This window comes from Macaca mulatta, chromosome 8, assembly GCF_049350105.2.
Source record: "Macaca mulatta isolate MMU2019108-1 chromosome 8, T2T-MMU8v2.0, whole genome shotgun sequence".
In the NCBI taxonomy this organism is placed as follows: Eukaryota; Metazoa; Chordata; class Mammalia; order Primates; family Cercopithecidae; genus Macaca; species Macaca mulatta.
The window spans coordinates 106,640,529-106,666,207 of record NC_133413.1 but is presented as its reverse complement, the minus strand read 5'-3'; the positions used below and the strand labels follow the sequence as shown (position 1 = coordinate 106,666,207).

The window sequence follows — 25,679 nt, the reverse complement described above, 5'->3', positions numbered from 1 at the left end:
GGCGCCGCCGGCCGTCCCCACGCTGTCATCCCGGCTGAGGCATCTCTACGCACTCGAGAAGCCTTCAGACTCCAAGTCCACAGGACTTCAAGGGAGTGGCGAGCCGGAGAAGGCTATCTGCTGCCCCTGGCTGACTCTTTTCCGCGCACGTAGCCCGCTGTCTCCCCACGCAACTCGGCACATGGTCTCGCCCACTCCGGCCGCAGCCCACGTGGGCCGGGGAGCGCGGCTGCGCTGGGCCGGGCAGGCTGAGGAGCCGGCGTGCGGCACTGCTGGACTGGGCGTGCGGCCCTGCGAGTCGGTCGGTCCCGGGGTCACCCGCTACGGGGCGCAGGCCTCGCCACAGGTAAAGCAGGAGCTGCCTCAGCGCGAGGATCGCGGTCCTGGCAGGAGTTCAGGTTCCGGCGCACCCGAGTCCAGACCGCGCCCCAAGGCCTCAAGGGCCTTTAGGTTTTCGCGGCCCAGTCGAAGGTGATTGGTTTTGTTTTGTGTTTTTCACTGGCTGGCGTGAAAACTCAACCATGTTGACTAATTAGCGCGGTGTGAGAAGCCTCAGGAGGGGGCTCTGCCTTCCTGCGGAAGTTTGGGGGAACTGAAATGGGCTAAAATGGCCTAGGAAGTATTGAGAGGCCCTTTATTAGGAAGCTACCCCCATACCTCCCTTTCTTTCCTGATTTCATTTATAGCCTTTCTTAGGTAGAAATCTTGAACCCTATTTCAGTGCCTTTTTCTAGCGAAGCACTAGGCACTCATTGAGAACCGTATATATGAATTGTTAATAGACTTCAGAGTTTCTTTTAAGGGTTTTCTGTAATTTTCCTGATGAAAGGAACTTGTTAGAAGACTTCCGGTTACCACCTCACAGGGCTTTTATACACATCTGCTTATCCCCTACCCGCTTTTGCGTACTGTGTAAGCCAGTGAGTTAACTGTACTTGCCATTGATTTATTTCCATTCCGCAAGCATTAGAGCAGTACAAGGCTCTGGGAGAGTGGAGAATAGTCCCTGGAAGGGTGGATCCAGGAATGAGACCCAGCCTTGCTCTCGTGAATGAACAATTAATCAATTGTTAAGATGTTTAGGCAGCAATGAAATAATGTGGAGAAGATAGTGCACTTGTAAATAAAAATGCAAGGATAAACATTAGTTGTATGCACAAAGATCTTTTAATGACGGGATGAAATTTGAAAGTGAATCTTCCTGATGTTTAAGGGGTATTGAGTGTGGAAAGGCTTCAGGATGAATTTGGGATTTCAGAAGTTTGAAGTAGGATGAAGTGCTTAGGCGTCAAAAAAATGTTAGAGCTGATAGGGGCCTTACGAATCATCGTATTGTACCCTTAGCCTTTTAAAAAAGCATTATTTGAAGAATGGTTATTGACCCCACACCCACCCCACATCATGGGCTAGACATTTTGTTAGACTGCTGCCAGAAACAGCCTTGTCAAGGTAGCACAACCGAGGTCTTCTGGCTTCCAATTTAGTGCCCTTATGACTACTGTGCAGAGAATGAATGTTGTAGGTTTGAGGGAAAACTTGGCACATTTGGAAGCCCATTTCCTACCAAAATCTGACAGAAACCACCTATCCCAGCAGGGTATTGTGAATACTTCTTTTCTAAAATCGTCGCAAAAATACTTATTTCTTTTCTAAAATCATCGCAAAATGGGCCGAGCGCAGTGGCTCACACCTGTAATCCTAGCACTTTGGGAAGCCGAGGTGGGTGGATCACGTGAGATCAGGAGTTCGAGGCCAGCCTGGCCAACATGGTGAAACCCCATCTCTATAAACATACAAAAAAGTAGCCAGGCGTAGTGGCGGGCACGGGTAATCCCAGCTACTCGGGAGGCTGAGGCAGCTGCCGAGAATCGAGAATCGCTTGAACCCGGGAGACAGAGGTTGCAGTGAGCTGAGATGGTGCCATTGCACTCCAGCCTGGGCGACAAGGGCGAAACTCCGTCTCAAAAATAAATAAATAAGTAATAATAATAAATAATTGCAGGATGAAAGGAGACTTTCACTTTCGTAAAATCTCTTTCAGCAAACTTCCCAAAACTACGCATCTCCAAAAGGAGATTAGACCCTCAAGTATTTGGTCTAATTTAAAGCATAAAACAAGCCGAATTCCACCATGTAGAAAAACAAAGTATAAAGTTGTAGGCCGCAATTAATTCAGCAGAATTCATTTGTATTTGGTTGTGTAATCAATAATAATGGCTAACATTTATTGAGCATTTCTTATATCCTGACTCTATCCTGTGTTTTATATGGATAATGTTATTTAATGTAAGATTATATGCATCAAATTTACCTTTCTTATTAGCTGGCTAAATATAAATCCCTTCATATTCCTGGAGTTTAACATAGCACTAGCCTTTCCTGATAAACATCTTTTTGAAAACTACTTTTTCAGTCAAAATATACAGGTATTAATTGCTGGTTGCTTATTTATTTCTGTTACTTGGTTTTGCTTGCTAGTTTTGACCTTTTCTTTTGGAAGGCTTTTTTCTTCTTTCCTACAGTGAAACAAAACTTGACAAAACTGGTTTTGTTCAATTCCCTTTGGAAGAACAGCTTTATCTGTGAAGTAATCAACAGTGTTCAGCCCTGAGAATGAAGCAAGAAACTGCTTTCACTGTTCTATATATCAATAATAATAATTTGATGATTCATTTAGGACACAGTAGATTTCTGTTTTTTCATTTTGGGACAAATTTATATACATAAAATATAAAATGCATTTGAATAATTCAGTGTTACTTTGATCAGCAATCTGCTGCAGAAACATCCTTCACACCAAATTTCAAGAACACTTAATTGCATCAGCTTATTCTCTTTAAATGATTAAATTAACAGATTAGTGAGGTCTGCTGTTATTTGAACATTTGCAGATTTTTGTTTTAAGCATTTTTCTTACACCAGTGATGTTGCATTGTTTTTAAATTGTAAAGTATATCTTTATTTTTCCACTCAGAAGTTCCTGTCTGTTGGTTTGTAACTGAGATTGCCTTGTTGTTGGATTTTCCTGTGCATAAGAAACATCTATTTTAGACTAACTATGTTTAAACACCTTTCATTTAGAAAAAAATAATTTACAGTTTATTTTTTTGTTGTTTGAATACTGTTTTAAACATTTAAGTAAATTAAGTTTCTCTTCTTTTGACGGTTATATCTTTCCTTTGTAGACTAAGAAAAATGGCTTTGTCAGCCCAACAGATACCCAGGTGGTTTAACTCAGCTAAGTTGAGGAGCCTCATTAATGCTGTACAACTCACAAAATGTTTTGCTAGACCAGGAAGAACATTGTTACATGGCTTTTCTGCTCAGCCTCAGATATCCTCTGACAATTGCTTTCTCCAGTGGGGATTTAAGACTTACAAGACTTCCTCCTTATGGAATAGTTCCCAGTCTACTAGCTCAAGTAGTCAAGAGAATAATTCTACCCAAAGCAGTCTGCTTCCTTCCATGAATGAACAGTCACAGAAGACACAAAAGATACCCAGCTTTGATTCTGAGCTGTTTCTAGAAGGTAATTCTGAACTTTCAGAAAAGTCTCCCTTTCTCTACTTTGGCCATTTGAACAAGCTACCTGTTTACATTCTGCTAGCCCATTTCAGGTAATATTTTGTATCAAGAAAGAAAAAGAATAATACCGGTTCTATTGATGAACTTCTATCATGCCTTTATTTTACTGGCTAAGAAAAAAAGTTCGTGGGCTAACGTGTAAGATTATTTTATAGCTACACATATAAAACATTTGCTTTCTAAATACTTTGTTGTTTAGATTCTTAAAACAAAAATATTCTAGTGGTAATTAGTTTTATTAGGGTATAATTATATCAAGTAAAATTCATCTTGTGGGATATATAGTTCTATGAATTTTGACATACGCATTTAGTGTCTAACAACTACTGCAATCAACAAATAAAACAGTTATATTACTCCAGAAAGTGCCCTCATGTCGCTTTTTAGTCAGTCCTCTCCTTCCTATGGGTCCTATTCTAGGAATATTTCACTGGTAATGAAATAATACAAGGTTAAGTAGAATATGAAGGAAAGAGAGCTGGGGAGAGGGCAGGGAGGAGATGCTGGCTATAAATGATGAGAAAGGCTAGTTAATGATTAGAGGCAAAAAACAGAACAAGAAATCACAGACCTGATTCCTTACCTTAAGGTATTGTGTAGTTCTAAGTGTCTTCCATACTGCGTTTGATTTTAAAAAAACAGAAACAACTTCAGAATCAGCGCTGTACTAGAGAGAGTCACATCTCCTGTAGAGAGGACTACAGGTTGTAGAAACAATCATAGAAACCCTCTTAAAGATGTATTTGAGGGTAACTTGAAGGGGAGGGCATTGGGTCAAAACAAAGACTTTCAGGATATAATTACTTTAATCCATGCAATTCAGACTGTTGGCATATGTGTACTTTAGGCCAAGTTAACAGGCTATGGTAAACTCAATCTCTTTCAAAATGTGCTTGAAAGTTAGGTAATCTTTAGCATTCTCACCTACTGATTAAGTGAAGGAAAGGCATTGTGTGCTTTGAAATTTACCAACAAATTTCTAATCTTGGAGGAACAGTAGTTAGTCTGTCTAAATAGTTGTAACCTTACCTCTTAAAAGGTGAAAAATTGGGGTCTTCTTGGATGTTTAATTCTAAAATCATCCCGAGATTTAACCATTGAAAGAAGCAAACAAGGGAAGAGCCGATCTTTGTAGAAATAGTTTTAAGTGTGCATATTAGAGCACTAATTTGTTTCTTTCTTTCAAAGAACTGGATGAATTGCCTCCATTGTCTCCAATGCAGCCAATTTCAGAGGAAGAGGCTATTCAGATTATTGCAGACCCTCCATTGCCACCAGCTTCATTCACACTTCGAGACTATGTGGATCATTCTGAGACTCTGCAGAAGTTAGTTCTTCTAGGTAAGTTTGACTAAACTACAAGTACTTTTTGTATGTACTCTTCATTACTTTTTTTACTTTTTTAAATTAACAATTTAATCTATACTAAGTAGTATACAAACATAAGCAAAAGTCAAATAGTATAAAAAGGCTTCTAGTGAGAAACTGTATTCCCTGCCTCATCCTTGCTGATCTTGCATCCTATTCCCCAGATGTATCTACTTAACTTGTATCATGGTTTCTGTTTGTGTTCAACCTCCTCATTTTAAAATAATTGTTTATAGTGCTGTTGTTTGATTCATCAGCTTTAGACATCATTTGATCTCTTGTATGTACACATCTACTTTTCCTGTATTCTTTTCAATTCTCCTAATATAAATTACAATTTTAGATCAATCAGTAATTAAATTATGACTATAAATATTGCTATCTGCCCTAACAAGAAGTATGCTATCATTATTTACCTTCCTGTACAACTTTTCATTTTTCCGGCATTAATAGTTGCCTTGTTCTTCATTTGATGAATTGTTTTGTTTGTTTGTTTCTGGGGTTAAACTTTTCCATACCTTCCAATAGCCACTCAGGACAGTTTTTCCCAGGTAACCCTATCAGATGATGTATTCCATTTCTCCAGAGTGGATTGTTCCCTGCTTGTCCCACTACCCTGACCTCCTTCCTGAAGCCACCGTCCTCCTGATTTGGACGGTTTCTCTCTAGGCCTACTCTATAGCTGTCTTCGCTTGTTGACCATTAGGTTGCACTTGGATCTGGATGGCTGAAGGGAACCATGGGATCTCCCTCCAAACTTTAATTTAGTCATCTTATTTTTAGTCTGGCATTTTATTACAAACTTTTGCTTTCCTCATTTTCTCTGGGTTTGGTACTTCTCATACTTGATTTTCCCAGATAATGAATCTTCTTTCTCCTGGTGCATTGAGAGGAACTGGATTTGGGGGAGGTTAGATTTCTCCACACTGAATCCCCCAGTTTTTAGTCTGCACCTCATCTCTAATCTCTCAGATTTCTAGGGACTCCAATTTAGGAGACTTTGGAGTTTTTCGTGGTACTGATCACTTACCACTTGCCAGATTCTCATTTGCAAGCATTTCAGTGTCGTCTTTCTCCTCTCTGATAAGGCTGTTGCCATGCCTTCTTCTGTTTTCAGATATGTGGGGATATAATCTCGTTTCCTCAAAGAAGGATCTTATTTTTTGTTTCTCATTCCTCATATTTTTGGGAGGTGATTTTTAACAGGAGAGGAAAAAGAAAAACCTTTGCTCTGTTAGAAACTTTGGGAGTCATCCTTGAATTTTTTTTTTTTTTTTTTCAGATGGAGTCTCACTGTGTCTCCCAGGCTGGAGTGCAGTGGCGCCATCTCAGCTCACTGCAACCTGCCTCCCAGGTTCAAGAGATTCTCCCACCTCAGCCTCCCTAGTAGCTGGGATTACAGGCATGTGCCACCATGCCTGGCTATTTTTTTATTTTTAGTAGAGACGAGGTTTCACCCTATTGGCCAGGCTGATCTTGAACTCTTGGCCCCAAGCAATCTGCCTGCCTGGGCCTCCCAAAGTGCTGAGATTATAGGCATGAGCCACTGCACTCAGCCTATCCTTGATTCTTATTGCTTTTGTCCCCTCCCTCTTTACATCTAATTTAACACCTTATCCTATGGATGCTACCCTCTTTATTTCTTTCAAATCCGTCCACTTCTGTCATCCTACAGTCACTACCTTGTTTAGGTCCTCATTTGTCACTGAGTGGCTGCAGGAGCCTCCTATCTTGATAGTCTTCTCCTCAGCAGTATTGGCTCTGATATCTTTACAGTGTTAGTGTTCTTTCTGAAATGCAGATCTAAGTCAGTGACCTACTTAAAATCCTTCAAAACCTTCCTATGGCATCAAAGCTTGCCCTGATTTGGCTTCTGCTTACCTGTTCAGCTCATGGCTTGCCACTTCCCTCCTTTGTTTAGCCAACTCCAACAACTGGAGAACATCACTGAAGTCCAAGTAACTTCTAAAGTGTCTTCTTGACCCTGCAGACAGAGTGACCCTCTTCAGGCTCTCATTTCACTTCCTGCTTACTTTGATCCTAGCACTCATGACACTCCATTATAATTGTATATTCATCACTCTGTGCCCAGTTACCCAAATGTTACCTGTATGTTTAGAATGGCCTTTGTTCTTGGCCGGGCGCGGTGGCTCACGCCTGTAATCCCAGCACTTTGGGAGGCCGAGGCGGGCGGATCACAAGGTCAGGAGATCGAGACCACGGTGAAACCCCGTCTCTACTAAAAATACAAAAAATTAGCTGGGCGCGGTTGTGGGCGCCTGTAGTCCCAGCTACTCGGGAGGCTGAGGCAGGAGAATGGGGTGAACCCGGGAGGCGGAGCTTGCAGTGAGCCGAGATCGCGCCACTGCACTCCAGCCTGGGCGACAGAGCGAGACTCCGTCTCAAAAAAAAAAAAGAATGGCCTTTGTTCTCAAGAAGCTTCAAGTCCTCAGAAACATCTAAATATTAATGCAAGGATGAAGGGCAAAGTGATAAGTCCCACATGAGAGATGCAAATAAAGTGTTCTGTGAATCAGCCTAAGTGTCCATCAGTGGATGAATGGTTAAAGAAAATGTGGTATATTTATACATTGGAGTACTAGTCAGCTTTGAAAAAGGAGATCCTGTTATTTGCAACAACATGGATGAACCTGGAGGATGCTATGCTAAGTGAAATAAGCACAGAATGACTAATGCTACATGATCTCACTTATATATGAAACCTAAAAAAGTTGAACTCTTAGGAGCAGAGGGAGCCAGGGAGTGGGGGTGGGGAGGAATGGGGAGTTGTTGGGCAAAGGGTACAAAGTTTCAATTAAACAGGTGGCATAAGTTCTGGAGATCTATTGTCCAGCATGATGGTGGTAGTTAATAATAATGTATACTTGAAAATTCTTAAGAGAGTAGATTTTAAGTGTTCTCACCACAAAAAAAAAAATGATGAGTATGTGAGGTAATGAATATGTTAATTAGTTTGATTTAATCATTCCATTATGTATTCAGATGTCAAAACATGTTGTACTCCATAAACATATAATTTAAAAAATGTACATTCAGAGGTAGGAAAAGGATGACGTCTGCTGTGAGGACGTCACCTTTCCTCTCGAAACAGCTTTCCCTGTCTTATGGCAGGTGCTATGGGTAATACAAGATAAACTAAGACACAGTCCCTGTCTTATCTTTTTTTTTTTGACACAGGGTCTTGCTCTGTCTCCCAGGCTGGAGTGCAGTGACACGGTCTTGGCTCATTGCAGCCTTGACCTCCTGGGCTCAAGTGATCCTCCCACTCAGCCCCCCAAGTAGCTGGGACTTTAGGCACGTGCCATCCCGGCTAATTTTTTTTTCTTTTGTAGAAGGGGGTGTCACTATGTTGCCCAGGCTGGTCTCAAACTCTTGGGCTCAAGCTCTCCTCCCACCTCGGCTTTCCAAAGTGCTGGGATAACAGGCATGAGCCACCATGCCTGGCCCAGTCCTTACCTTTAAATAATTTACAGTATACATACAGGTTTGGAATATGTTTCAGCCATTCCTTTACCTGTATGCTGATACTTCAACAGCATGTGTTAGAAATAACTTAAATAATAGTAACTTAAGGGAGACTTATTTGCTTGGTCAGACAGTATTTTTGAGTACTCAAGTCCTAGTTGCTTCTCTGTTTGCTTCTGAGACCCATTTTCTGCCTGATCTGTGTCCCAGGAGGCCAAACCCCTATGCACCAGGGTTCCTATGCCAGCTGGCTTCTTGGCAGCTTCAGCCAGCGGGAGGCACCTATAGGACAGAAGGTAGAAGAGCCAGGTGGGGATATTTTTCCCATGTTCCTTCCCTTCTTTGGGTCCTGTACCTGCCTCACTCCATGACAACAGCTCTCTTGAGCAGCCCTTCCTTAATAGCCTGTAGTCCCTCTGTGCCTTGGTAACATTTTGCCTCCTTGTCTCTTTAATGTTGGGAAGGTTCTTGTTTGTTCTCTTAAGGCTGCTCACACCGCTGTATAGAGTCCCTTCATTAAAGTCCTTGTCATTTGTGCTTTCTAGGGCACGTTGTATAGCCTGCTAGACCCTGATTGATGTACTAAATACGTGTAACCATAACTGAATACAATGGTAATATTCGTAATTACTGAACTGATGAGGTAAAGCCCAACTAGACTGGTCACCTAGAGGTTAGAATCGTTTACTATTCTTTTTTTATAACCCCAGTGCCTAACAGAAGTGCCTGGTCCGTAGTGGGCATTCAGGGACTATTTTTTCAAGTTAATGAAATGAAGTGAGCCCAAGTTATTTGCATTGAGAGCAGTGTGCATTCCTGATGAGATTCTGCTCTCCTACTGCTGCTAAAAAAGCAGCTTTTCAGGATTTCTGTTCGAGCACAGTCAGGGTGTGACAGCTCATGCTGAGCAAGGCACTTCAGTTCATGTCAGCTGTAATATTGAGTTAAATGTGAAGTCTGAACCCTTTATGTTATTTTTAAAGCATCTGTTCTCCCGTTTATCACAGATTTTTGGAACCGGTTTTCATCTTATTTATTTGTCCATCTAATAATTGGATTTATTTTTCTACTAATATTTAAATTACAAAAGAATTACATCTGGTTGTCAAAAGTGCAGATATTATAAGAGAAGGACCTCTTACCCTCTCTTCATCCCCAGTTCCACTTCTCAAAAGTAACCACTATTACCAATTCGTGGAAAAGCTTTCCAGACCTTTTTCTACACGTAGGTTTTATACTTTTCTGTAAACTTAATTTTTTTTAAATTTTATGTTTTTCTAGTAGAGTTAGTATATATTTAGATTCTTTATCTAGAATTAATTTCATATAAGATATAAAGAGAATGTTTTTTTTCAAAAGTATAGCTAGTGGTCCCATATATTTTAACAAATAGTCTATCTATTTGATCTGAAATGCATATTGTTGTATAATAACATTTTCTAGTTTATTCTGGATCTTCATTCTGTGAGTGGGTGTATTAGGCTGTTTTCACACTGCTGATAAAGACATACCTGAGACTGGGCAATTTACAAAAGGAAGAGGTTTAATGGACTTACAGTTCCATGTGGCTGGGGAGGCCTCACAATTATGGCGGAAGGTAAAAGGCACGTCTCATGTGGCAGCAGCCAAGAGAAGGGAGCTTGTGCCGGGAAACCCCCCTGTTTAAAACCATCAGGTCTTGTGAGACTTACTCAGTATCACACAACAGCACAGCAAAGACCTCTCCCCATGATTCAGTTACCTCCCACCAGGTCCCTCCCACACCACATGGGAATTCAAGATGAGATTTGGGTGGGGACACAGCCTAACCATATCATTGTGTCTATGTGTATTTAATCCATTTCACTGTTCATGGGCATCTTTTATCAATACCTGTTTAATATCAAGAAATTTGGATTTATAATCATATTTGGTTCTAATATTTGGAGTTATAATGAATATGATGATTTTTTTTTTTTAATTGTGGATGCCATTAAGAAGTTTTAAATGTGGAGGTTTAAGGTTGTATATTTTCTGCTTTGTTGTATACTTGAAGGGCTATGTGTTCACTTGTTCTCAAACATTTCTTGAGTTTCTTCAAGGGACTTGTCTCTGTGCTAAAGACCTAGAGATTACAATGATGAGTAAGGCACAGGGTCATTTTTATTCCCCCTATGATGGGAATCATAAACATATTTTTAAAATAATGCTTATAACTAAGGAAATAATAAAATCTTCAGAGACAGTAACATTTTATTCATATTGTTTGTTACCCTGCAGAATTACCAGTTACTACGGGGTTCGTTAGGGACTGACAAACATTCTGAAACAATATTCAAGAAACCTTAGACAAAGATGATGACCCTACTCCAGTATGACTTAGTGAATTTGTTTTGGGGGGAAATGTAGCACTAAATGCTCTATTTTCCTCTGTACTTGATTTTTAAAATAAATACTATGTTGTTTCTGCAACCAACTTAGTTTAAAAATATTTAGAAGTTTCTATTGATCTATCTCAGTGTTCCTTTGGATAGGTATTGATCTCCATCAGTAATTTCTTGTGCTTATGTATATGAGTTTAACAGGTAAACTAAGAAGTCATCTTCAAACAGTATTTATAATTTATTATAGGAGTGGATTTGTCCAAGATAGAAAAACATACAGAAGCAGCAAACCTCCTTCTGAGACTGGATTTTGAAAAAGACATTAAGCAGATGCTCCTGTTTCTTAAAGACGTGGGTATAGAGGATAACCAACTGGGAGCATTCCTGACAAAAAATCATGCAATTTTCTCTGAAGACCTTGAAAATCTGAAGATCAGGTAGGACTTTTAAAAGGATTATCGGCCAGGTGCAGTGGCTCAAGCCTGTAATCTCAGCACTTTGGGAGGCCGAGATGGGCAGATCACGAGGTCAGGAGATCGAGACCATCCTGGCTAACACGGTGAAACCCCGTCTGTAGTAAAACATACAAAAAACTAGCTGGGTGAGGTGGCGGGCGCCTGTAGTCCCAGCTGCTTGGGAGGCTGAGGCAGGAGAATGGCGTAAACCCAGGAGGTGGAGCTTGTGAGCCGAGATCGCGCCACTGCACTCCAGCCTAGGCCACAAAGTGAGACTCGGTCTCAAAAAAAAAAAAAAAAAAAAAAAGATTATCATATAACCCAAGAAATGATTATGAAGGAAATATATGTGGAAGTTATTCTGTAAGTCTCTGCTGCACAAGAGTCTACGAAGATAATGAACATGAAAGTTATTTTTTTGTTATAGACCTTTTTTGATCTAAATTAAGTATTTACAACAGTTCTTTTATTCAACTACCTATTATTATTATTATTATTATTTGAGATGGAGTCTCGCCCTGTTGCCCAGGCTGGAGTTCAGTGGCAAAATTTTGGCTCACTGTAACCTCCGCCTCCCGGGTTCAAGTGATTCTCATGCCTCAGCCTCCCAAGTATCTGGGTGATTATGGATAGCCACCAGGCCTGGCTAATTTTTGTATTTTTAGTAGAGATGGGGTTTCACCATGTTGGCCAGGCTGGTCTTGAACTCCTGACCTCAAGTGATCTGCCCATCTTGGCCTCCAAAGTGCTGGAATTTTACAGGCATGAGCCACCCTGCCCAGCCCCATTATTATTTTTATGTTTTCAACTTATTACTGAGTCAGTAATTAACTCTTTCTCTTTAGAAACTGGAATAAGTTTTTTTCTTAAAAAAATAAAATCATCAACAAAAACTAACTTATCTGAGAGTACGCTTAAAGATAAGATCTTTTGTAGTTTTTTTGTCTGGCCAATTTTTGTTGTTAGATGTTTGATATTGTCGTGGCAAATTACTATGTAATTTGCTTAATCATTTCCATAAGTTGGCTATTTTGGTTGTTCCTTGTTTTCTTCTTTAAAGAGCACTTTTATAAACATCTCTGTACTTCATTCAACATTCAAAGAAATACTGAATTTGTGAAAATAAATACAGTGAGATATTGATCCATGAGGTAAGAATCTTGCTAGGCATTGGGAATACCACAGAGAACAAAACCCCTGTCCCTAAGTTAACATTTTGAATTCATCATCACCCCCACCTGTCACCCAAGCCAGTCTGTATTCCCAGATTCACTGAATACCCTTTTGCCCAACTCAGAAATATTGGTATTAATTTGCTTTCTCTTCTTTTATCATCTACATCTAATAAATCATGAAAGCCCATCAGTTCTTCCTTTCTTATAGCTCAAATCAGTCATGACATTTCTCTGAATCTTTGCTTTGACTGTTTTGCCTCAGTTCCCCATCATACCACACCAAGACTACTGCAACAGTCTCCTAATTGGTCTGCCTCTAGTCTTGACCCTCCAGACTGTTCTCCACACTGATGTTGATTCTCACTACATTTCAGAGGGCTTTGCAGTTCCTTAAACCATCATAGTCTAATGTCTTTTCTCGGAATTAGGAAAAAAAACACGAAACAAAAACCGCATTTATTAAATTGAACATTTGAGCCCTTCTATATGCGAGACACTGGCCTAAACTTTAGACATCAGAGACAGTCTTTCCCTTCATGAGAGTGATATTCTGGTGTAATATAGATAAGCTATCACAATACAGAGGGGAGAGAGAATGATTCTAAGAAACTAATCTGACATATCCAGCTGTAGTCTTCCTGGCTGTCAGGAACACTAATTCCCTCTGCAGTCAAAAACCAGCCTTTTTGCTCAAGATTTATTCCAAGAAAGCATGAATACCAGGAGGGTAGGGATCATTTCCCAGGCTGCACTGTTATTGTTAATAGCCCCTTTGTACATGGGAGTCGCAGAGAGGTTAAATAATTTGCCCAAGATTACACACCGTTAGTATAAGTAGCAGAGTAAGTGGTTTCAACTCCAGTTAATCAAACTCCAGGGTTCTGACTACTACATACTGTCTCTGCATTTAATTCTTTGAAGGAAACTTAAGCTTAGTAGCTTAAGTTACTTGCTTAAGCCATACATGCTTCTAACAACTGAGGAATATTCTCACATAGGTAGCATAGTCCATTGATTCCTAATCATAGTCCATTGATTCCTAAGTTTTTTTCTTAAAAAAATAAAATCTGGCTAAACCTGGCTGGCTATCAAATTAAGCTGTAGAACGTTTATAAAAATTACTTAGAATTTTGTAATACGTCATGCAACCACATATATTCAAAAGAGTATACAGTAAAAAAAATACTGAATAGGCACAGGTGTGAGAACCTTTATTTAAATGAACTTTGTTACTGGTTCTGATGTATGCAGCAGTCTTATTTCTATAACAGTTGATTTCATGTACTTATTTTTTCAATAAAAAATTGTGTTTAAAAGATCCTTGTAGAATTTTCAAATGAATAATTGGCATTTTAATTATTTAAATACTCTTTTTTTTTTGGTTGGGTGGGCATTATATCTTAATTTTTTATTGGAAAAATCATTACAATGTAGACAATAGTTTTGATAATTTTTTAATCAAATGCCAAACCTTGCTGCCAAAAAAACAACAAGTAATACCTCCTTTTCTCCTACTTTGTCCCTTGGCCTTCCAGGACCCACCTATGGATACAGCTGCTGTTATCAGGATTTTTTGTTCAACCTTCTAGGAATGTTCTATAAAGCATATATCTGTGTATACACACATGAATACAAATACATAACAATTGGTAGCATTTATACATACTATTCTGTATCCCACTATCTTAACTATATCTCGGAGATTATTTTTTCTTGGTGCTGCCTATTCTTTTTAACTCTAGTACAGTCCATGCTGCGGATCTCCTTAGTACCTGTTGATAAGCATGGAGTATGTTTCCAGTCCACTGTTAGGACAAGGCTGCAGTGACTGACTTTGTATACTTCTGAAAAATCACACATATTGGTGTGTCTCTGTAGGACATATTTCTAAAAGTGGAAATGCTCGGTCAAAGGGTATGTTCATCTGTAACTTCAGTAGATATTGCCAAATTATCCTTCAAAGGGGTTGTTTTCCAGTTTATACTCTCCCCAACAGTGTACAGAAGTGCCAGCTTCCCTGTTATCCTCACAAATACAGTGCTATCACACTTTGCTTTCAGTTCATTGTATAGATAAAAAGAATACTTTATTTGTTGGTTTGGAGCATCAAATGTTGAAACATGGAATGTTGTTTGGAGCATCTTTTCATATGTTGAATTTCTGTCTACATTTCCTTTTCTGTAATGTATCCTTTGCTATTTTTTAACCAGGCTTTTTTCCTTTTTGGTAAACGTTCTTTTATATATTAAGAAAATTAGTTCTGTATCTGAGACATGTTGCAGATATTTTTCCTAGATTGTCACTTGTCTTTTGACTTCATTTATAGTGGGGTGTTTTTGTTGTGTTTTGTTTTATTTTGCCATGCACTTAAAATTTTTATATACTTAAATTTATAAATATTTTAACTATTTTTAAAGGAGTAATAGTCATGTGATTATAAAGTAATATAAGTTTTGGTATATAGTATGAAAATACCATAGGCTTTAGATGTAGGCATGCCTGAGTTCACATCTTAGTTTTGTCAGTAATTAGGTGATGATCTCAGACAAGTTATTTAACTTCCCTGAATCCATGTTTCCTCAAGTGTAATGAGGAAAATTTACCTGGCTCACAAGTTTTTTTGTTTTTCTGGTTAGAATTAAACAAAATAATATCCTGATATATTTTAGACATTTAGTAAAACTATCTTTTACTATGTTCTTAGATTTTTTAAAAAATAATATTATTTTATAGTCAAGCTTTCTATATTTTACTAACTTACATAGTTTAATTTTCAAAAACTTAACAGGAAAATATCTAAGTTAACAAAATACATATTGAAAGACCGTAGTAAAAAATTATTTATGAAAATACATATTCAGGCCAGGCATGGTCACTCAAGTGTAATCCCAGCACTTTGGGAAGCCGAGGTGGGTGGATCACTTGAAGTTAGGAGTTCGAGACTAGCCTGGTCAAGATGGTGAAACCCCGTCTCTACTAAAAATACAAAAATTAGCTGGGTCTACTGGTGCATGCCTGTAATCCCAGCTACTTGGGAGGCTGAAGCAAGAGAGTCACTTGAACCTGGGAGGCGGAGGTTGCATTGAGCCAAGATCATGCCACTGCACTCCAGCCTGGGCAACAGAGCGAGACTCTTCCTGAAAGGAAAAGAATAGAAGAGGGGAAGGGAGGGGCTCAGTAAATATACTAACCTAAAAAATGCTTCTCTCAGTTGTAACCATTATTTCCTTAATTTTCTTAATTTGTGTTATTTTCTTAATTTGTGTTTTTCTGTTCTTATCCCCCCAAAAAAATAACAAAAAAACTTAAGCAGAAGCTATTTCATTCTTTCTTACCAAGTAATAAACCAGATTAATTGAAAAGAGAATCTAAAGGTTGGTGCAAAAGTAATCATGTTTTTGCTATTGAAAGTAATGGCAAAAACCACAACTAATACCTATTAGTGGATTTCAGAATTATTTTCTGTTTTTAAGTGTAAATGGAAACCATCTAGAGTTGGGTGAATGCTTGTTTTAAACATGTTTTTGCCATTTTTGCCATTGTTACAGAATGCTTTTATTTAGTTAGTAATTTAGGATGTGGGAGCCTTTTTAAAAATAGCTGTTATTTTGGAAAGCAGCATGAGACTGTGTCTCAAAAAAAAAAAGAATGTAAATGTTTATCACATGCGTATGTATTTATGTTTCTCTAGGGTGGCTTATCTGCTTTCAAAAAATTTCAGTAAAGCAGATGTTGCACAGATGGTCAGAAAAGCACCATTTTTGCTGAACTTTTCAGTGGAAAGACTGGATAACAGATTGGGATTTTTTCAGAAAGAACTTGAACTTAGTGTGAAAAAGGTAAAGAAAAGGAGAGAATTTGTTTATTTCTATGTCTGGTACATTTTAGTAGCTGATAAATCTCATGTTCCTAACAGATGCCCAGCCCATGTGAATCATATACATTTCTGGTATTTTTTGTACAAAAATGAATTATCCTGCTAGTTTAAACATAGAGCTACATCATTTTATAATACTTAATCAAACTGGTTCCTTCACTTTTTGTTTTCTTTTTTTCCAAACAGTACTAACATTTTATATTCCTGGGGTTCCTATCATTTTTCTGACTGGGTCATATTTTAAGTTTTAACTTTGTGTCTTATTAGTGCCTTAATTCTCCAAACTAGTTAAAGATGCACATATAGTAATACTAGATTGTTTTGTTTGCACCCACAGACTAGAGATCTGGTAGTTCGTCTCCCAAGGCTGCTAACTGGAAGTCTGGAACCCGTGAAAGAAAATATGAAGGTAGGACAACTTTAGGCTTTTGAGAAATCAGTTTCTTTAAGTGTTAAAATCCTCTGAAGAGAATAGATTTTGCTGTCATCTAAAAGAAAACTAGACTTTAAAATAAGTTATTTCTAAAAAGAGAAATAGGAAATTATCTTTAACAAATGTCTAGCAAGCAGTTTGTTTCAGTTAATATTTTCATGTTGACCAGGTATTAACATGAGTAAATCACCTTGCAGACATTGATACCCACAATCCTAAAGCAATAGATAGGGATATAAGTGGTACCCTGAAACTGTTTCTGTTGCCCATTGTGGGAGTCTGATGTCTTTGTTACCTGGGCAGTGTTACCAGTCTACGAAACTACTCCTGTTGGCCAGCATGACAGTCTGTGTATGTCTCAGGGAGTTTTGGAGGCTGGATCCAAAAGACTTCTGTGAAAAGAGTAACAGATAACACATTGCTCTCCTTTGCACCTGTCCCAATTGCCAACTCTCATTCTATCACAGAATGTACCAGACACTCTTTACTGTCCTTCCTGCAAGAGAATAACATGAAGCCAAGAGCAGTTGACTAGTTAGTATATAAAGCTGTAGTAGTATTTGAAATATTATGTAAGGGCTGTTTTCTGAGGTGAACAGTTCAGTCATTAAATAAATCTTTATTGAGCTCCTGCCCAAGCGCCATGCTGGGGAGACAGCTCCTCCTCCCAAGGAGCTTACAGTCTAGTGGTGGATCAAATCCAGAGTGATGGGGGCAGTTACTTGGTGGGCGCACACAGGACACTATGGAAGCAAGTAGAGGACCTGGCCCATGTTTGGTTGTTTAGTTCCTTATCTCTGCTTGGAATGTTGACATGTCATTTTTCAGACAACATATATGTCGGTGTGCTTGGGAGCAAAAGCTCAAAAAGCATTTTGATGATCCTGCTGCTGAAGGATCTGTTTGGTGTTGCCTCTGACCTGCAGCCCTCCCATGTCACTCATTCTCTCTCATAATTATGGTTGCCCCTTTGGTGATCTTCATGACGATCACTGTGTAGCTCTTTCTCAGCAGAGGGGTTTGAAATTCCGGTGACCCCAGGAGCCGGAAGCTGTAATTCCCTGAAGGCACTGGCATAGCTGTCTCCAAATTTTAAAATGTTATTTTAAGTTTAGAAGAATCATGGCCAGGTGCGGTGGCTCAGGCCCGTAACCCTAGCGTGGGAGGCCGAGGTGGGCAGATCACTTGAAGTCAAGAGTTTGAGACTAGCCTATCTAACATGGTGAAACCTCATCTCTACTAAAAATACAAAAATTAGCCAGGCGTGGTGATGGGCACCTGTAATCCTAGCTACTTAGAAGTCTGAGGCAGGAGAATCACTTGAATCCAAGAAATGGAGGTTGCAGTAAGCTGAGATCGTGTTACTGCACTCCAGCCTGGATGACAGAGCGAGACGCAGTCTCAAAAAAAGAATCTTGTCCAGATGCGGTGGCTCATGCCTGTAAGCACTTCAGGAGGCCAAGGCGGGTAGATCACTTGAGGTCAGGAGTTCACGATCAGCCTGGCCAACCTGGTGAAACCCTGGCTCTACTAAAAATACAAGAACTAGTCAGGTGTGGTGGCATTCCTCTGTAGTTCCAGTTACTTGGGAGACTGAGGCAGGAGATTGTGCCACTGCACTGAAGCCTGGGCAACAGAACGAGCTCTATCTCAAAAACAAAAAGAATCAGCGCAGCCTTGCCATGGTACCAAAATAACTATTTCTACTTATTCATAGCAAATTTACTTTCGTTTAGGTTTACCGTCTTGAACTTGGTTTTAAACATAACGAAATTCAACATATGATCACCAGAATCCCGAAGATGTTAACTGCAAATAAAAGGAAACTTACCGAGACATTTGATTTTGTGCACAATGTGATGAGCATTCCCCACCACATCATTGTCAAGTTCCCACAGGTAATGCCACTCACAGCTCTCTCTGTAAGCGCTGCCATTGCGCTTCATTCAGAGCTGCTGTCCAGCTGCATGGTTCTGTACACTGGGAAGAGTTTACAACTTTCAGGGCACAAATGTACATTTCCTGAGGAGAAATCAGTGATTAGTCTGTTTCCCTGGAGTTTCTACCTAGTCCTAGTTCTGTTTGTTGGAATCAGGCAGAACAAATCGAGTGTAGTCTCTCTCATGTTTTTCTCCACTTAACTTTGAAATAGATCACTTCCCTTAAAGGTCTTTTCACTGCTACATGTACTTTTTAGTCACAGTTTATTTAAATCCATGAATCAATGAGCCATATTGTAATGATCCCCATCCCAATATAAAAGTGTTCCAGTTTGCCATAATGTCCAAGCCGTAATTATATTTTCTAAGCTAATCAAACTCTTGTATTCTTTACCTAGTGAGTGATATTATCTGCTGTTCGCAAGAATATTGATCTTGAATATTACTCTTTAAAAGCAGAAACTTTGTCTGATTTATACACTGCCAAATCCCCAGTGCGTAGAACTACACCTGGCACTAAGGGAGGCGCACAATTAATATTTGATGAACAAATGAATGATTGGATTTTATCAAAGTAATCCTTTTTTCCTATTTCCTATGCAAATAGCCACTCAGTATTTATTGGATAAATGACAAACTGAATTTTTATTTAAGTGATCCTTCTACTCCATTTGCTAGAACACGTGTGTTCCTGTTTTTGAAAAAAGATGGGTAAAACAAATATTACCTTAATACAGCTCTCAGAACTAGACTGCATTAGGTCCAGTTCCTTCACATACAGCTATATTTATTTGCCTATTATACTTCACGAGGAATGGGTCTCTAATATAGGATTTTCCTATTTTACCAAACATAAATATACTCATTATAGAAGTGTTAGAAGCCTACAATTTTGTGAATTTGACTCATGGAGTAATTGTAAAATAATCTTCAACAAAAAAGCAATGACAGTTTGTTTTTCCCTGGGTTGGTGGGTAATTCAGGGACCATAAATGATGGTAAGAATATATGATATTGTCCCCTCCTAACCTTCGTGGTCTGTCATTTTTCCAGTATATCACTGAGCATCCATCAGTGCTAGACACTGGGCACTGAGGATACAAAAGTCAAGCAGACATGGTCTCTGTTCTTGTGGAACTTATAATTGAGTGTGGAAGACAGGTTTTAAAATAGAATTGCTTTGGTCGGGCGCTGTGGCTCACGCCTGTAAACCCAGCACTTTGGGAGGCCAAGTTGGGCAGATCACGAGGTCAGGAGTTTGAGACCATCCTGCCTAACACGTGAAACCCCGTCTCTACTAAAAATACAAAAAAAAAAAAAAAAAATTAGCCAGGCGTAGTGGCGGGCGCCTGTAGTCCTAGCTACTGAGGAAGCTGAGGCAGGAGAATGGCATGAACCCGAGAGGCAGAGCTTGCAGTGAGCCGAGATCATGCCACTGTACTCCAGCCTGGGCGACAGAGCAAAACTCCATCTCAAAAAATAAATTAATTAATTAAATAAAATAAAATTGCTTTATATGATGGTAAAGAGTCCTAATCCGAGCTGCTACAGTGTGATTTAGAAGTGGTAGGAGAATTATAGAAGTAATAACAGCAATTGAGTACTTACTGTGTGCCAGCTCTATCTTTATTGCTTTATTTGTATTAACACAGTTAATTCTCACAACAACCATGTGAGGTAGATGTTATTATTACCCCTATTTTACACATAAAGAACTTAAGCTTAAAGAGATTTAAGTAACCTGTCCAAGGTTACCCAAGTAACAAGGTTGGGGCACAACCACGATTAGAACTCCAGCAGTCCAGTTTAAAAACTGGACTTTTACAAGCCTTTTACTATGATCTGCTAGAAGTGACATTTGAATTGTCTGTAGAAGAGTGAGTGGTGTTTGAAAGATGGAGAGGAGCTTTCCAAATAGAAGAAATTATAAGCTGACCAGATGTATCAAAATCACTTAAAAACACAGATTTTTAGGCACCCCAAACCCTTGCTTCTGAGAAGCTCTATTGTAGAATTGTGGCTTCCAAATTGGGATTCTCAGATTCCTAGAGTCTGGGTGGAATTATTGGGGGAAAAAGAACAGAAAAATAAAAAGCTTATTAATGAAAAAATACATTAACAGACAGTAAGGCTGTGGACGGGCTGATATAGACTTTAAATTTTTGGCTGGTGTTTAAATCTCAGTGGCGTGGAACTAATTTTCTCATGCAGATAATATTCCTGGTTGGCAGATCTGACTTAGGATTAATTAAAAATGGGGAAAGAAGTAATTTAGTCATTTCAAAGAAGAGATCGTGGAAGGTAGAGGATAACAAAAGCAGTTTTAGGGTAATGAATGTGAAGAAATCACTAGGCTAAGGAAAGAGGTTATATTCAATATCCCCCAAAACCTTGGCTCTCCCCTTCCTCTGTGATTTTCTGTGAAGGCAAAGCTGAAGTCCACCTTAGGATAAGAGGGAACCAATAATTCTCAGGCTAGGGGCACTTTTTTTTTTTTAACTCCGAAGAATTTAATATGTCATTAATGGGATGAAATTTTTGTGCCAATGGCAAAGTAGCCCCTGGTGGCCAACAACCCTCCTCCTGCACCACCACACTCATAAAAAAAGAAGGGAGAAACACTTCAATCTGAGCAGTAACTTTTGGACTTGAAAGAGTACACAACTCTCTAATGATGGAGTAACTTTGGACCACTGGAGAAGTAAACATAATATCTACTCATAAGCTAAATAAATGCTTTGAAGTGTTATTATATTTAGGAAATTAATAATAGTTTGGGAGCACCAGAACCGTTTGTGGTTTTGTCTGTATGCTGGGTGATAGTTGTTTTTTGGTTTTTGGTTTTTGGTTTTTTGGGTTTTTTGAGACCGAGTCTGGCTCTGTTGCCAGGCTGGAGTGCAGTGGCATGATCTCAGCTCACTGCCACCTCCGCCTCCCGGGTTCAAGCGATTCTCCTGCCTCAGCCTCCCGAGTAGATGGGACTACAGGCGCCCGCCACCATGCCCAGCTAATTTTTGGATTTTTAGTAGAGATGAGGTTTCACCATGTTGGCCAGGATGGTCTCAAACTCTTGACCTCGTGATCCGCCCACCTTGGCCTCCAAAGTGCTGGGATTACAGGTGTGAGCCACCGTGCCCGGCTGGGTGATAGTTTTTTAAGCCAAGAATCACTGCATTGGAGTCATACTTTAAAAAAAAAAATATGTGTGTGTGTGTGTATGTGTATATATATATATATACACACACACATATATATATATGTATATATATATATAAAAAAAACATCTTACATCTTCATTATCCATAATATTGTGATCATGGGAATTTAATGATCAGAACAAGGGCAGAATAGCAGAGACTGAAAAGAGAGATGTTCTGTTCCAAAAGCAAGCCAATCCCATGTTGAGGTAGCACCCTGTACTTTTTGTAGTCACTCTTCTCATAGTACTTTGGTTTTCAACAATTGTTTTTCATAGTGTCCTTTCCAACTGATCTGTTACTGTTTTCACTTGAATGTAGGGAAAGAGGCCTAGGGGTTGTGTATCATGTCCTGTGTTCACATTGTGTCTGTAAGAGCCAAGAGGAGAGCTTGAGGCAGGCATAATATTGAAAGGGCTTCCTCTGAGCCTCACTAGGGGGCCTCACAGATCTCTCAGGCTTCAGGGCTGTAGCTCAAGTCTGGCCTGATCTCCCATTTCTCTCTTCTTTCTGCAGTCGGCTGTAGAGCCTTGCCTGCTTCTGACTCCTTTCTAAAGTTGCTTCTCACTGTAGTTTTTAGGAGTTTTAGTTTGAGGCAGGTAAGACATATTTTCCCAGTTGCTCTCGCAGAGGTCAGATTCATTTCATTTTGATTCTAGTTAAGGGGAGGTGTGGGAATTTAAAAAAAGAGAGAAAGAGGTGTTACAGATTATGAAATCTTATCCTTTTTTTTACAATAACATCCTGATGTCTAACATTGGTTCTCAAACTTGGTAAATATCAGAATCATCTAGAGGGCTTATTAAGACAGATTTCTGAGTCCTGCTCTCAGAGTTGCTGATTAAGTAGTTTTGGGGTGAGGCTTGAAGATTTGCCCTTTTTTTTTTTTTTTTTTTTTTTTTTTGAGACGGAGTCTTACTCTGTTGCCCAGGCTGGAGGTGGTGGCAGGATCTCGGCTCACTGCAACCTCTGTCTCCTGGGTTCAACCAATTCTCCTGCCTCAACCTCCCGAGTAGCTGGGATTATAGGCATGTGCCACCACGCCCAGCTAATTTTTGTATTTTTAGTAGAGATAGGGTTTTGCCATGTTGGCCAGGCTTGTCTTGAACTCCTGACCTCAGATGATCTGCCTGCCTCAGCCTCCCAAAGTGCTAGGACTACAGGCGTGAGCCACCGCGCCAGGCCGAAGATTTGCTTTTTTAACACATTCTCCTCTGTCTCTGGAGCACTCAATCTTCTTTGCCCACATTATAGCCCTTAATTATTTTATTATTGTTTTGTATGTTGATTTTGAATCCCTTTTTCTAGTTTTTTAACAGAAAATATAGGATTTAAATCCTCTGGCATTTATCCTACTTACTGAACACGTGGTTAGTACTTTGTATTGGTTAACCTATTAAAATTTTTGCCAAGTAAACTTTTTAATGTTTCATCCTCCAATGTGCAATGTTTTTTAAAAACTTTTTTTCTTTTCTAGGTATTTAATACAAGGCTGTTTAAAATCAAAGAAAGACACTTGTTTCTTACCTATTTAGGAAGAGCCCAGTATGATCCAGCAAAACCTAACTACATCTCTTTGGACAAACTCGTATCTATTCCTGATGAAATATTTTGTGAAGAGATTGCCAAAGCATCAGTACAAGACTTTGATAAATTCTTAAAAACGCTTTAGATTTTTATGTATGTGAAAATGCAATATTGTAAAGTGAATATATGTATGAATAAATGAATATATTTTTAAATGCCTCGGGTCTCAACTGATATTGGAAACCATTTGATACTGTAAATTTGGGTACATATACTGTGGTAGATTTTTCATCAAGTTCCTAGTGACTCAATTCTTGTTTACCTTTTCCTTCTTAGAAAATACAGCGAGTTCAGAGAAAGGGAGAGAGTTGGTTTACTTTAAGTTGGTGCTTTGTCATTCTAGTGAAGATGAAAACGGAGGATTTTTAAAGTGGTTTCATTATAAAATGGCTTTATTTCATTTGAACTGTTACAAGTTTCCAGAGCACATACTACATTAGTCATCTAATATCTACAGCTCAGATAATGCCACAAAGCACACTTCATTTTGGATTATCTACATTGTTAACTTCTTGAACACAGATATTCACAGTTGGCTAAGAATCAGGAAAAGGAAAGTGGAGTTTAAAGATTAGGGGCAATGAGATATAGTGAAAGGCTTAACTAGCCTTTGACTTATTACCAGTAAACAAAGATTTGTTTTCTGTTTATGATGTGTTATCCTGGGCAAGTGATTTCATCTCTGAGTCTTTGCTTTTTTATTTGTAAAACAAAGTATCGCAACTTCAGTTGTCTGCGTTATGATCACTAGATTGGGTAGACTGTTAACACTGGTAACCCCCATGAACCACACCTGGTATTTGCACTGTTGTGTAGTTAGTCCTCTCCCACACTGACTCTGGGCCAATGTGATTTGGCCCAGGGGACATTTGTCAAGCACAGGCTTGATAAGAATTTGCACATCAGGGCTTGCCCTCTTGGAACATTTGCTCTTGGCACCCAAAGCTACGGTATAGAGAGGTCTGGTTACTCTGCTGGAGAAACTAGGTGGAGAGAAAGATGTCTGGCCAAACCCCAGCTTTTTCAGCCATGCCAACTGAGTACCAGACATGCATGAAGAAGTTATCTGGGATGTCCCAGCCTTAGCAGACACTACACTAAGCAGAACAACCCAGCTGAATTCAGAATTGGGAGAAAGTGTTTTAAGTCACTAACTTTCGGGGTAGTTTGTTGTGCTGAGGGTTTTGTGGTGTGCTGGATGCCCTTCAAAAAACCTCATGAAAAACTAAATTTGTAATTGGTCAGGGCCAGGTATAGTGGCTTTCCTGTTACATATTTTATTCATGCAACCGACATTTGAGTTCCTAGAATACAGTAGTGAGTGTGACATAGATAGGTGCTTTCATGGAGTTCGCCAATGGATGAGATCAACAAACAGGAAACAATAAAAAATAAGCTGGGGACACCATGGAACCATCCTGTCCTCTCTTTGTATGGCTCACAACCGCATTTTGCCTTTATGAATAACCCACTGAACAACCTTAGAATAGGCAAGTTGTGCTGATACAATGAACAATCCTAAAACCTCAAATGATTGAAAAACCACAAAAGGTTTTTATCTTATACATGTCTCTTAGGACCACAAAGGCTCTGCTCCACATCATCTTTAGTGATACAGGTTGATGTATCCTGTCTCCATCATTTCTGGAGTGTTACCAGTCTATGGAAAAGGAAAGGAATGTGAAGAATTGCTCTTAAAGAGTTATCACATTTTTCTTGGCTAAAGTATCACATGGCCATGCCTAACTTTGAGGGCAGAGAAAGGCAATCCCTAATCCTGTGCTGGGAGGAAAGAAAACCAAAATTAGTTTTTGAATCAACATTAATGACTACCAGCAAACATTCAGTCTCTAGCTTAATTCCTTAGGAGCTGGATTTTGTGACAATTTTGGGTTTCTGATTTTTTGATATGTCTTTTCTTGTCACCTTCACCTGTAACCAGCAAGTAAAACGTAAAGGGTAGAAGGGAGGAGAGTTTATTGAGTACCTACCCTCTGCAGGGCAATGTGCCAATGTACATATGTATTGCATTTCTTCACATCTTTCAGACTTCACTTTGGCTAGTGTAAGATAGAAGAGATCATTCATCAGCTTTAGTGCTGCATACAGGACTGACTAATAGAAGAATTGTAGCAGCATGGAGATAAAAGAAAAAGGAAAATCAATAGAATCTTAGAACTGGAATGTGACTAAGATCATTAAATCTAACCTTT

The 25,679-nt window shown here is 39.2% G+C and overlaps 1 protein-coding gene across 2 annotated transcripts; it reads left to right on the top strand.

Moving 5' to 3' along the window:
- Window positions 1–227: 227 nt before the first annotated feature.
- On the top strand, window positions 228–23,621 carry MTERF3 (mitochondrial transcription termination factor 3). 2 transcript variants are annotated; one of them, XM_015145723.3, is made up of 8 exons: window positions 228–346; window positions 3,186–3,529; window positions 4,774–4,926; window positions 11,050–11,239; window positions 16,124–16,271; window positions 16,647–16,718; window positions 18,479–18,640; window positions 23,357–23,621. In XM_015145723.3, the coding sequence occupies exons 2-8, from the start codon at window positions 3,196–3,198 to the stop codon at window positions 23,549–23,551; spliced, it is 1,254 nt and encodes a 417-aa protein (XP_015001209.1). In that variant the 5' UTR covers window positions 228–346; window positions 3,186–3,195; the 3' UTR covers window positions 23,552–23,621. The 2 variants fall into 2 exon arrangements, with proteins under 2 accessions (XP_015001209.1, XP_001091306.1); XM_001091306.5 differs by having other exon boundaries at window positions 228–471.
- The last annotated feature ends 2,058 nt before the right edge of the window (window positions 23,622–25,679 follow it).